Below are 11,912 nucleotides of genomic sequence, written 5' to 3'. Positions count from 1 at the left end.
TACTCAGAGCCGTTCAAAGCTAGATTTAGAGGCTTTATATTACACATGTACAGGGTATAGTGAGGCTGTGGTAATTACAGGACACAGAGACATACGTAAACATCTCAAGTATGTATCATCTCGTTTTACGTGTGCTGTGAGCTGTGATCTTCTTGTTCTTTTTCACATGAATTACAAATGATCTGTCTGTTTGTTTCAGGTTCATTTGCCTCACAGTTTGAGAGTCTTGCATGAAAAATGGCCGTCCGATATATCAAGCTCAAGTACTTGTGGATTTATGCTTTGAATTATGAAATACTATAAAATACAACAAAAATGGAGGTCACATCGGAGGTGAATTTGGAGAATCATCAGTCTTGGACAGTTTTAGGATTGCACAAAGTGACCTTTCTCACAAAAGACTCACCTAGAGAATATGCTGCTATCTCAACTAATGACTCACTGGAGCGCAGAGGAGATGATTTTTGTTCTAAAGCCCAAAGCTCACTCTTAGAGCGAAGTGGAGATATAACCACAAATGAAAAGGCTTTTGTTTGTGCTGTTCAGAAGACTGTGTGCTTTCTGGAGACTGAAGAAAAGTCAGTCATCCCTAGGGAAGCATCTCTGAACTCAGCTCAGCTTCTTGAATCGAAACTTATTTCACTCAGGACTAATCAGAGCTGCTGTGGTAACTTTTCACCTCCTCCTCCTGAATCAGAAGACCAGTCAAGCAAAGCTGTGCAGAATCATCCTGATGAGACGCTGGATTTTACCTGTGAATATTTGAAAATAGACCGCAAAAACTTTGACCTAGTCGCCCTTAATCGGAACTCCATTCCTGCCACTGAGGTCCCTGCAGTTATTCCCGAATGTGGCTTGAGAGTCCTGGATTTGCCACACATTGTGAAACACAAACAGAGCTCCATTACCTTCTCAGACTACACCTGCCCTCCGACAGGCAACGGCTATGCTTTTGTAAATGAGAGCTCTGACGACGGAGGCTCATCACAGGAAGGTGAGCAGGACGATGATGGTCATCACGACGGCGACAATGACGACGACGACGATGACGATGTGTTCCCAGAGCTACCTCACGGTCAAGATCTCCTTGTCCATCATAGACAGAGGAACGCAGGCAAAGAGAAAAAGAAACTTTGCACGAGCTCACGAGCAGGAAATGATCACACACTGAGAAGCTGTGGTTATGAAGCAGAGGGGGAAACCAGCAGTGAGAAGGTATGCTTTAAAATATTCTCTTTTCCCTTCAATTTTAGTATTAATCAATTAATAACCCCTTGCCATGAAAATAGAAGTTATTTTTAGATGCACAATTTCACAAATAAAATATCTGCTTACTTAGCAACAGAAAAGAAACGTAATGAAGTGGAAATCTACAACAGTAGATTCATCACTAAATGCTGCCACAGAACTGTTTATTCCTGCCACATAAGGCAGCGCTCACAGCACTCATAAATGACACGTGATATTTATTTTAGATGTCCCCCTACAAACCCCCCCCCCCCCCCCCCCAAAAAAAAACTATATATTTAACATATGAAATATCTCAATACAAGACATAATGTAAGAAGACCCTGCACTTGAATTTAGCACATGTGAAATGTTTTCCCACGTGTGCTAAAACCGGTGAATTCTGTCATAAATTCACACAAGATTTCTTGGAGGCAAATAAAATAAAGTGTTTTAGAGCATGATATCCTAAGAAGAGGGAAACGGATATACTGATAACATAGGTACAGTTCAGTGTCTGAATTCATGATTTTTCTGTTTTCTTTAGAAAAGGAAAGGTTGACACTGAGAGCTAAAACAGAGTTGCTATAAGTGTGTGGGAGTACATAGACTCCACATTGGTACTGATGTACAAAGCTGTTTGCAGTTCTGTTTCCTTGCACTCCATCAGAAGGCAGCAACATTTCAGTAGGCGTATTGGCACCGAACTTAGCTGCCCATTACTGAGCTTTCTGCCCCATCTTTATCGAAGGCAATCACTAATCTTTATTGCCCTTTTAAAATCTTATATGCACATTCGTCTTATAATCCATTAAATATGTGTTCCGCTACAGCTGAGGAGGTTGTATCCAATTGCACATAACTGTCTTTTTTTTTTTTAACAGTCGAGCAGGGCAGAGTAAAGCGCATGTCGACTTCTCTGTCTGTTGGTTGGGGAAGATGTCGTAATGCCAGCTTTATGTGGAGAATGATACTCTGCCCTGAATAGGTTGTTTTGGAGAGGAGTTGAGGAATGCAGGGAATCCAGGGAGTCTGTTGTAAATATTATTAAAGGACAGCAACAAATGTTTCTTGTGCTGTCACACGACAAACCGTGTCATCTTATGGCAGGCAGGCTGTTATGTGAGGGTTACTGTAAGCCAGGCAAGGCATGTAAAAGTTGTTTGTGAAGTTTTAAGGAACTAGTGTGCGGACAACTTTATGTTTCTGTGAGCATGCTTGAGTCTCATAGTGTGTTATTAGAAGGGGGAGCCAGTAGGGCTATGGAAAATATACCAATAAATGAATACACAAGTAAAATAAAGTAAAATAAAAAGTAGCAAACATCAGCGTAGCAATATAAATTAGTTAACTAATTAATTACTTATCTTGTAGTTATTGTTATTTGCTTCATCTCTCAGCCTCATCCTGTCTGGGTTTTTTTTTTTTCCCTTTTCTGGGTTGGCTCCAGACCTCTGATTGAATAATTTAAATATGTAATTGCAGAACACTAGAGCTGCACAGTCCAGTTTGTTTTGACTGTGGTAGTGTGCATATCTTTCTTTAAAGTCTCTGGATGTGAAAGATTATTTCTGAAATAGCACACAGTTGCAGTAGTTAACATGAACCATATGAGGGCACCATTTGCATAAAGTTAACACTCTGTGGTATCTTCACAACTCTTTACTTCAGCTGATTTTGGCTCAAATGTAAGTAAAAGAATGCACTTCTTAAACTATCTTTCCAGCTCTACAGATATGGCTGTGGCTGTGTTCATGGGGTATTTTTGCAACACAGGGTAGTAGGAATGTAATTTATTTCTCCAAGCAGCCAGGTAGCCGTTGCCCTTTCGCATGACCGGCTGCTACATTTGGATACCTCCATGGTGATCTCTGGCACTCTCTGTGGGTGGCGTAGACTAGGCAGCCAGCCCAGATCTCACACACTTAACTCCTCATTTCCATGTCAAAGCCAGTATGTTGGGGTTTACAATGTGGCCAATTTGCGCTGATAAAGTTATAGTCAGCTCACATCTTGTTGTCCCCAGATGATAGTATTGATGCATTTATCTAAAGGATTGACTCATACCAGCGCAGTTGCTATGGTGTAGAGGCTTCACACAATTGCCAGGGCAGGATTGAGGGTAAAGGCATGACGAGATGAATCAAGGGTAGTGTCTCACTTGACTGTCAAGTCCTCACTGGAATTTGTCTCATTCCAAGTAGAAGTGCCCACATTCCTGAGGAGCACCTTGTGGGGATGTCACTAAAAAGATGCAGTGTGAGTGTGTTACAGATTTGGCTCAAGCTTGTTCCAGAATGAGGCATCTGGCTCTTGCGTTTGTGTTTGTCTGATACCCAGGGTCAATTACCTCACAAGATCTCCAGCTTCCGTTCCTTCAGTATTTTCAGTCATTTGGCCTAGAATTGATCACCAATATCTTTAAAATGACTATTTTGGCTTTTTGACTCTTCATCAAAAGAGTTCAAATAGCCACAGACAAACATACACTGAGCAGCTGAACAACTTTTTCCTTCCATGACTGTTTTTCATAAACACAAACAGGAAAATATCTTGTTTTCAATCTGCAGAATACCTCAGACAGACACAAACAGAAGCCGAAACAGAAACACTGAGCGTGTAGGAGGATTCTTTTTTGGGAATAAGTGTGTATTCTTTCATTTTGAATATCCTGATGAAGCTTACATGTAAAATAAAAAAAGCTCAGGCACAGAATCATTGTTATCATTCTCATTTCACTTATTAGCAGTGGCCACAAGTTTATCCACCACAGGGCAGAGTTTGTGCTGTCTGGTTTCTGTTCACAATAAGTGAAAATTCCTTGTATTTGTTAAGCAGACAGAGAGGATTGGGCTGTCTAAACATTCTGATCCAATGTCAAACCTTTTACATTCCCTGATCAGTCTTGAAAAGCAGACCTAGCAGAGAAAGGAAGCTTTATTTTTTCCTCTTTGGTGACCCCTCAAGACCCTTCAGGCCTTAGAGGTCAGCAGGGGATTGGCCAGATTTAGGTCATTCCTCTGGGATTGAGTGAAAGGAAGCACTTTCTCCCAGTGCTGGGTCAGTCAGCTAACCATGGCTGATCAGCCGGCTGAAAAGTGTGCCTGGTGTCTCCTCCAGCTCATCAAATTTTAGAAAGAATGCAAAATAAGTTTGTAATATTATTTAAATGTTTTGCTACATTGAGAGTGATTTACAGCTTTAAGAAAGCTGATGATATTAAATAAAAAGGGATAAAAATATTAAGTAAAAAGGGATATTACTATTAGTACAAATATTACTCCTACTGCTATTAGTGTTATTATTACTTGCCTCAATGTCACAACATTTGTAGAGCTCCATGTAACCAGGGATTGTTTGAGTTTATTTCTCTGAAATGGAGGTATTTATTAGTAAGAAAGTTACTTTAAAGTAGATAGGATAGCTTGTATTTATTCTTACTTTTCATTAGATTTTCCTTTTTTGTTTCCAAACATTTGAAAATAATGACCTTCCGACTGGAAAGGTACACTTTTCCAAGGCATTGTCAGGAACTCCCCAACAGAGCATTCATTCGGAAAAGTAAGCTCTAATGTTGGAGAAAATGACTTGATTACAGAAGGCTCAGGCATGGGTTTTAGTTAAAATTCTAGGAAATTACGTATTGGTTTTACGGAGGTGGTTGATGATCACTGCCTCTGAGTTTAACAGGAAATTGGAGTCGATCAACATTCACTGAGGAAAAGAAACACCCAGGCATTACTTTCTGTAACTATCTGGGATTTCGAGGAAACGTTTAAAAGCCTGGAGTCACGATTGTTACACACTCTTATCTTTTGTTTTTACTCAAAAATCCACATTTTAGCAACAAAGTAGCTGGGAAGGAACTGATATGACAACTCCGTGCAAACTTGAAGACGTCACAGACAACGATTCAGAATGGCCTTGGTGCATCTACCTCATACAAAAACATGAACACAGAAGCTCTACTGGATAAACCACGAGTGAACCTTTGCTGATCTGAACTCAAACTTCTGTTTACTAAATGTCCAGCTCTTTGTCCTGGAATACAATTTTAACATACTTACTCTGCAGTGTATGGAATACCTGGAGGAGCTCCCTTAAAACTGTTACTACTGTGATAAATCCTCCAGAAAACCCAGGATTTCATACTCAGGTTCTTGAAAAAGGTACACACGGGTGCTGTTGGATTTGATCTTTCCCAGGGCTACACAAGGAAAACACACAGTGATATCTGTCCTTTCTGTCAGGCTGACATTCTACTCAGATTACAGAACAGCAATGATAATTTATGCTTTGGTGACTGAAGTGTATCCAGCTGATTAATGAGGATGGACCTCCAGAAGCACCGACACAGCTCCTGTCTGCGTAAAGATGGTCTATTTATATACGCACTGTGTGTCTGGGGAGTGGTGAAAGCCAGTGCGGGGTATTCCATCATGCTCTGTATGGCACACATGTCTGGAACCTCCTCGTCTGCTCTTTCACCCTGAGGATATCACATTTCATGCATGCATGGCAGCAAGGCAGACCTCTGATCTCTGCATCTGCAATTTACAAGAACATTTTGGGGGGTTTGTCTGTAACTTTTTGAGCCTATGGGGATGTGGTAAATTGACAGATGTTACCTGGAAGCTTGCATGTGTCAAATTTGACTAACCAGTCACCCTCATTTGGATTACTTCCATTGCAGTTTTGATGACGACTTTTGATTTTGATGATGTGATTAGTCTATGCGATTTATTTGACAGTTAAAACTTGCAAAAAATAAGATACAGATGTTTTCTGAAAACTGTGAAAAGTCTATTATAATACATCAGCAATAATTAAGATAGTAAAGGTGACAATTTAAAATGCCCAATTTTTTGCAGAATAAAACACCCCTTGATAGTTTTAATTAGACAGTACTAAAAAGTGTCCCTGTATTGACTCAATTTTTGGCTGAATACTATATAATGGCATTGTTTGCTTGTTGACTCTTACCTGAGTGCTTGATTACTCACAGGAGTCTCCACAGGTCCAGTCACCCTGGTCGGAGTCAATAAGTCAGCTAATGAAGAAACTAGACCAGCTTAATCTGGACATAGAGGAGGCTCTGAGTGCAAGCTCGTCCCCCTCAGACACGCCCTGCACCACCCGCAAGAAACAGGTTGGTGTCTGTTCACACAGCTTGATATCATAGCTATAATTAGCAATGAGTTTTGTATTTTGATACTCGTGCAGAATTAATAGTACGTGTCACTGAATGTGTTATAAAGCAGCACGCGGGGTGCAGCACTTCCACTTTCAGTACCTTATGATATGTGAAGTGTTACAGCCACTTTGGTGTGGTATGTCTGCATTCCTGGGAAGCGCATGCCGCATACTTGGTCACACTTTTTAAACTTTCCTAAATCAATTTAGTTTGCTCTCTGAGAAAATCCCAGTGGATTATTTGGACCTGTAAGTAACAGGTGTTCAATTTTTTATGTCCTGGTCCATATATTTAAAGAGCTACACATTAGGTGAGGATATAGACAAGCTCTCAAATAAGGCAGGAACAACCCATAAACCCAGTATGTGGAGGGAGGTATAGTGTGCTGCAAGGTTTGTGAGATATGGTAATAAAGTCTGTGACACTATGGGCTTTGTCACGCTGTCTAGAAGTATCTGTGTGCCTCTTAGTCTGTGTAATCATGTAGGTCTGCGGCACTTAGATGTGATACTGGAATCTACAGTGCTTTAGCCTGGTCAGAGTGGTGCAGCAGGAACAGACTGCTATTGTACTTTTGCCATTACAACTGCGACCATACCACTGTTTTCTAAAAAGGGCCCTTCTCATGGTGGCGTGTTTCATGGAATATCCCACAAGAGTTTGCATTCATGAACAAAAGTGCTCTTTTAAGCTCCATATGTATGTACTGCACAGAAGAGCTGTTGTGTTGGAAGGGAGTTTGTATGATTTGGTCCATTAGGAATGGCTGAGAGAGGCTTACATGCCTCACAGGCATCTGCATAACCATCCCAGGCATTCACTATTACTTGCTTTAACTAATGACAGGCAACTGGGCAAGAAGACAAGACATCTTTACTGGGACATTTGACAAGGTCATACTCTCTGTCTTCTCAAAGGAAGATGCACACATACAGGCTCCTTTGTGTGCTTCTGTCAAGCTGATTTGAGAGTGGAGATTTCACTTCCCCAGACGCCGACCTCAGCCTCTTGTTTTCTTTTCCCCTGGCCACTGTTGAGCCCATCCTGTCCTTTTCTGTTTGACCAAACAGTGTTGTTGACAGTTTGCTGTTGTGATGTTGTTGCAGTGGGGTGGTGCGCTTCCAAAGCCCACGTTAAAACGAACCCTGAACGACCAAGTTCTCCATAGACCAGAAAGAGAAGAATGTCAGAACAGAGACTGGTTTTCTACACCTCGCAGCTCCTCAATGGGAACCAGAGCAAGAACCAAGAAGACGGTAAGTTTTTCTAAGAACCTCAGCTTCCTGCAGGGATCAGTCAGTTTCTCTAAGCCAATAAGAGCTTATAGTGTGCAGTACAGGATATGCAAACTCTGCTGTTGTTCTCAATTAATTTGGTAGATCCAGCCTAAGATTTAAGTTTCTGGATTTTTATTACAGCATATTTGGGTGACTGCCAATGGGCATTACTCAATGGACTGCCTGTTAATTTAAAGTAGCTAAGAATTCTTTTCTTTCTTCTTCCTTCTAAATTATAATGATCTATAAATAATCCAATAACAAATGATGTAAATTTACCATTTAGCTTTTCTGCTGCTTTATGACAGATGATCCAAGTCGATAGCTTTTTAGGTTGTCTGCTTGTCCTTGAATCTCATTCTGGTGAATGTAATATCTCAAACATTCAAGTAGTCAAAAGTCATAAGTAATGGTGACTGTGACCTCACTAGTTGTTAACAATCAGCGATTTAAATAAACCACAGTGGCACGGTGGTTAGCACTGTCGTGGAAGCGAAGGATAAGCGGAAGCGAATGGATGGATGGTACAAAGACAGATTTGTTAATAGCAAATGTTATGAGCTAGATTTCAGTTTACACCAAGAGACATTAGCGAGTCAGCAGTTTTTCCTACATTCTGTTAAACCCTGTTTTTATTTAAATCAATTTCAGTTCAATTTTGTTTATATAACACCAAATCAGAAACAACAGTTTCTTCAAGGTGCTTTTTTTTTTTAAGGTAAAGACCCTACAATAATACAATAATAGTACAAAACCTCGGGCCAAATTACCATCCCATATGGTAGCCAATGATTTTGATGTGGCAATCAAAGAGACCTTAAAAAGTGAATGGCATAGGAGAAATAAATACTGTTGCAAAGTGGCCTTTACTAAACCTGCAGGGAGGTAATCGATGTGACTATAAATAAGAGTGAAGAATTTCAAGCATGAAGTCGCTTGAAATTCAGCAACTTCAAGCAACAACCTTTTACCTGTCTCTGCACTGTTAATATCAAAGTGTGTAGACAAAACAAAATCCCAAAAGTAAACATTTTAAATGTGTAACTATTTTAAAGATAAAGCCATCATTGGGATTTTGATCTTTTTCATTCCCAATCTACACAACATTTCCATCTGTCTACACATCTGTAAATATTTAGGGTTTGGATTTGAAATCAGGTCAGTCAAACATCCTTAGAGAGGCACAACTCACTTCTTATGGCAAAGAATGTGACTGTTTCGCTGCCGTGAAGAAATAATTGAACAAATAACTGAAACTGAAAGATTTCCAAAATATAAAATCCCTCTAATACATGTTTTTAGTATCATTTTGTGACATGTTCATCCACATTATAATATTTGATGTTAGTCTGAAAAGGTTTCATTTTGTTTGGCTGCAACACGAAACCACAGACTGGATTTTGTTGTAGTTAAACAAAATGGATCATTTTGGTCTCTGGAACATTCTCAGAATAGGTGACACCTGTATGTTCTGTGAAACCCGTGAGTACCTCTTGGAAATGATGACGGCATGAGTTAAAACTTGGTGTCAGAGCAGCTGTGTATGTTCACATATTTTATAGATGGAGTAATTTTGTTGGATAATGAGTTCATGTTATTCTTCAGTTATGAAATGTTTTAGGCTGTTCAAGAGATCTGTCCCATGATCACCAAATACCATATCAGTAACTATAGCACTATCCCTCCACAAACAAGCAAATGAACATATATCTGCAAATGCCAAACAATATAACTAAGTGACCATGCAAAGTTTACAGATATAGGTGAAATGAAATGACATGCAGCATGGACATGTTAAGCTCTGGGGTCCATATGAAACTTCTGACAGCTGGGAGTTGAAATGAAGTCTCAGTCACAGACTTGGAGTCAAAGAATAAACAAGCTGAATGTGTGAGACAAAACACACGGCTGGAACTGGTAATTGCAGCTTAATTTACAGATGTTTTATGAACCATGTGGCAAAGGTTTTTTGCACCTGGATGATACACTCCCTTACATCTGTAACATCTCTAAAAACTGGAATGCAGTTCATAGCTTCCTCAGGCTAGACCTTATCTGAGCAGGAATGTCTTGGATGTTGATTAAGATAATGCCTTGGTAGAGGAAGATGCACACAGAATTCTTTACACAATGTCTACAGCAAAATATTATGCGATTTTATAGAAAAATATTCCTTGCGTGTGGTTCCAATGAGGAAAATACGTTTTAAGGTTTTCAAAGTTGTCATAAAAAATCCATTATGAATAGCTAAACAGACCTGATTTTACAAAAGGCACAAAGAGACGTATCTTTTTTTCTGCAAACAGTTCGATTTCAGTGCTTCTAGCATTAACTGGACTTGAACTGAAAGTTCATTTGAATCATACTGCAGCAGCACTCTCTTGTGTCACATGGTGTTTACCTCCTGCATCTATGAAGCAAGTTCAAGATACCCAGAATATCTTACTGTGATCTGGCTTCATCTACCCTGACGTCGGCAATGTAGGTGGTAATCAACTCGATAAATCTACCCAGAGTTTCTCAATCTAGCAACACGCACGTTCACATGAAAGGGGTGGTGTTAGCAGCATCTGACCAGTCACAAGCATGGAGAAGTCTTATGGTAGCAAAGATGGGAAGAGGGTAAACACATAATACAGAGTAAAATAATAGAGCCACTCTAGACAACACAGTTTGAGTGTATGAGAGGTAGCATTGCACACTAGTTTAGCATTAGAGTGCTACTCCTTTTTCTTTTTTAATGTGTTGCGCTGTTCAAAGAAATCCTTAAAAGCCCCAAATCACCATGACATTTAGTTCATGATGAGTATATGTGACTATAAAGCCTGAAAAATAACAACTCTATTCATGTTTGTACTGGTTAGCTTCACCCTGCTTTTGAGACCAGCTTTTTTTCAGTGTTCTGTGATTGGTGAATAGAGACGTATTTGGGTTGAGGTTTCCTCCATTAATTGCCATTGACAAAGACGGGTATACGTAGAGCATGCTGGTCTCTCATTCAGACTGACTGTTCGGCCTTGTTGACTTGTCATGTGTGGTGAGACAGCAGCTGTCATTCACTTACACAGACTTGTCCATCCGTATAAACATTCTTGTTGATGCAAGCAAAGGGAAGTTTTTCCTCTGACAACAGCCATGAAAAGGTACTCTGTGCTTCGCTTCTTTTTAGGATGTCACATTTTCTGACCTGTAACCTTTGACATGTGTCTGTGATTGGCCTGAATCAGGCGATGTGTGCTTCAAGTGGGTCAGATCTCAGGATAAGTCAGGATAAAATAATTTTCAGGGGCTTTTGAGACAAAGAGAATGATTGATGTGTTCATGTCTTTGAAACCTCTTCAAATTGGTACATCTCCTCTGGGGCTCAGCATCTGGTTTTTGGAGTGTTCATTTTCCTGAGTTTATTTCTGAAACTAGGTCTAAAGCAGGTCTATTGAGACTAACTTACCAGGGCTGCATTTACAGAAAATTTATTTACAGCACAGAGTTAAGCACAGAGATAAGGACTTTCTTCATGTCTGTACATTAAGAGTATCTAAACACTCTTTTCAGTGTTTAGATACGTGAGGAAATTCTGCCAGGCTGTGCCAAATCTCACAGTCAATAATGAGGGATCCATCAGTGGCTATACCTCATGGTTTGAAGAGGCTCCACTCAACTCGTCTATGTTTAAACAGAGATAAAAATACACACATAAGGGTATGAGTCATACATTTATGACTTGTTTTTGAATTTGGTTCTCAAAGAGAGTTGGATTTTTGTGCCTGGAGGTAACTGAGTGGTTGAGCCTGCTAACCCTGGAGAATTCCCCCTCCACCTGCCAGACACTTGTTGGGAATTATTCCCTTAATCTCCTTTCGACTGCCTGCTGTCCTTTGTGCTTATTTGCTATATTCCCTAATAGTGTCAATGACTATCTAGAGAAGACAGCAACATGGACATGACTTTTACTAGGTTGCTCATCCAGCCTAGAGGTAAAAATGTGAGGGTTTATACTGTTTGTAGTTATGAAATCTTTGCTAGTATGTTAATAGAAAATCTAAACAGTGCCCTGTGGGCTAATTGTATGTTAACAGTCGTGATGGAGGCTCTGTAGTTTTAGAAAAAAGACATCTTGGGACTATATGCTGCATTTTTGCCTATTCCACAATGAACGTGGAATCAGGGCAGGCAAACAAGTGGATAAATCAAACCAGTGAGCCACAGAGGGGAAA

The 11,912-nt window shown here is 40.0% G+C and overlaps 1 protein-coding gene across 4 annotated transcripts in view; it reads left to right on the top strand.

Annotated features, from left to right (window-relative positions):
• The window catches only part of stard13b (StAR related lipid transfer domain containing 13b), a 63,275-nt gene that overhangs the window by 2,060 nt on the left and 49,303 nt on the right, over positions 1 to 11,912 (top strand). For 3 of the 4 annotated variants that reach the window (XM_080288894.1, XM_026193281.2, XM_080288893.1), the window contains 3 exons: positions 200 to 1,215; positions 6,233 to 6,376; positions 7,528 to 7,677. In XM_080288894.1, coding sequence (XP_080145020.1) covers positions 316 to 1,215; positions 6,233 to 6,376; positions 7,528 to 7,677 — 1,194 coding nt within the window. In that variant the 5' untranslated portion in view covers positions 200 to 315. Of the gene's footprint in view, positions 1 to 199; positions 1,216 to 6,232; positions 6,377 to 7,527; positions 7,678 to 11,912 lie in introns of those variants that run through there. The other variant, XM_026193284.2, reaches the window with a different exon arrangement.

Source organism: Astatotilapia calliptera, chromosome 14, assembly GCF_964374335.1.
Source record: "Astatotilapia calliptera chromosome 14, fAstCal68.1, whole genome shotgun sequence".
Classification (NCBI taxonomy): domain Eukaryota; kingdom Metazoa; phylum Chordata; class Actinopteri; order Cichliformes; family Cichlidae; genus Astatotilapia; species Astatotilapia calliptera.
Note: the sequence above shows the minus strand (reverse complement) of the source record. Positions and strands in the feature narration are given on the sequence as shown.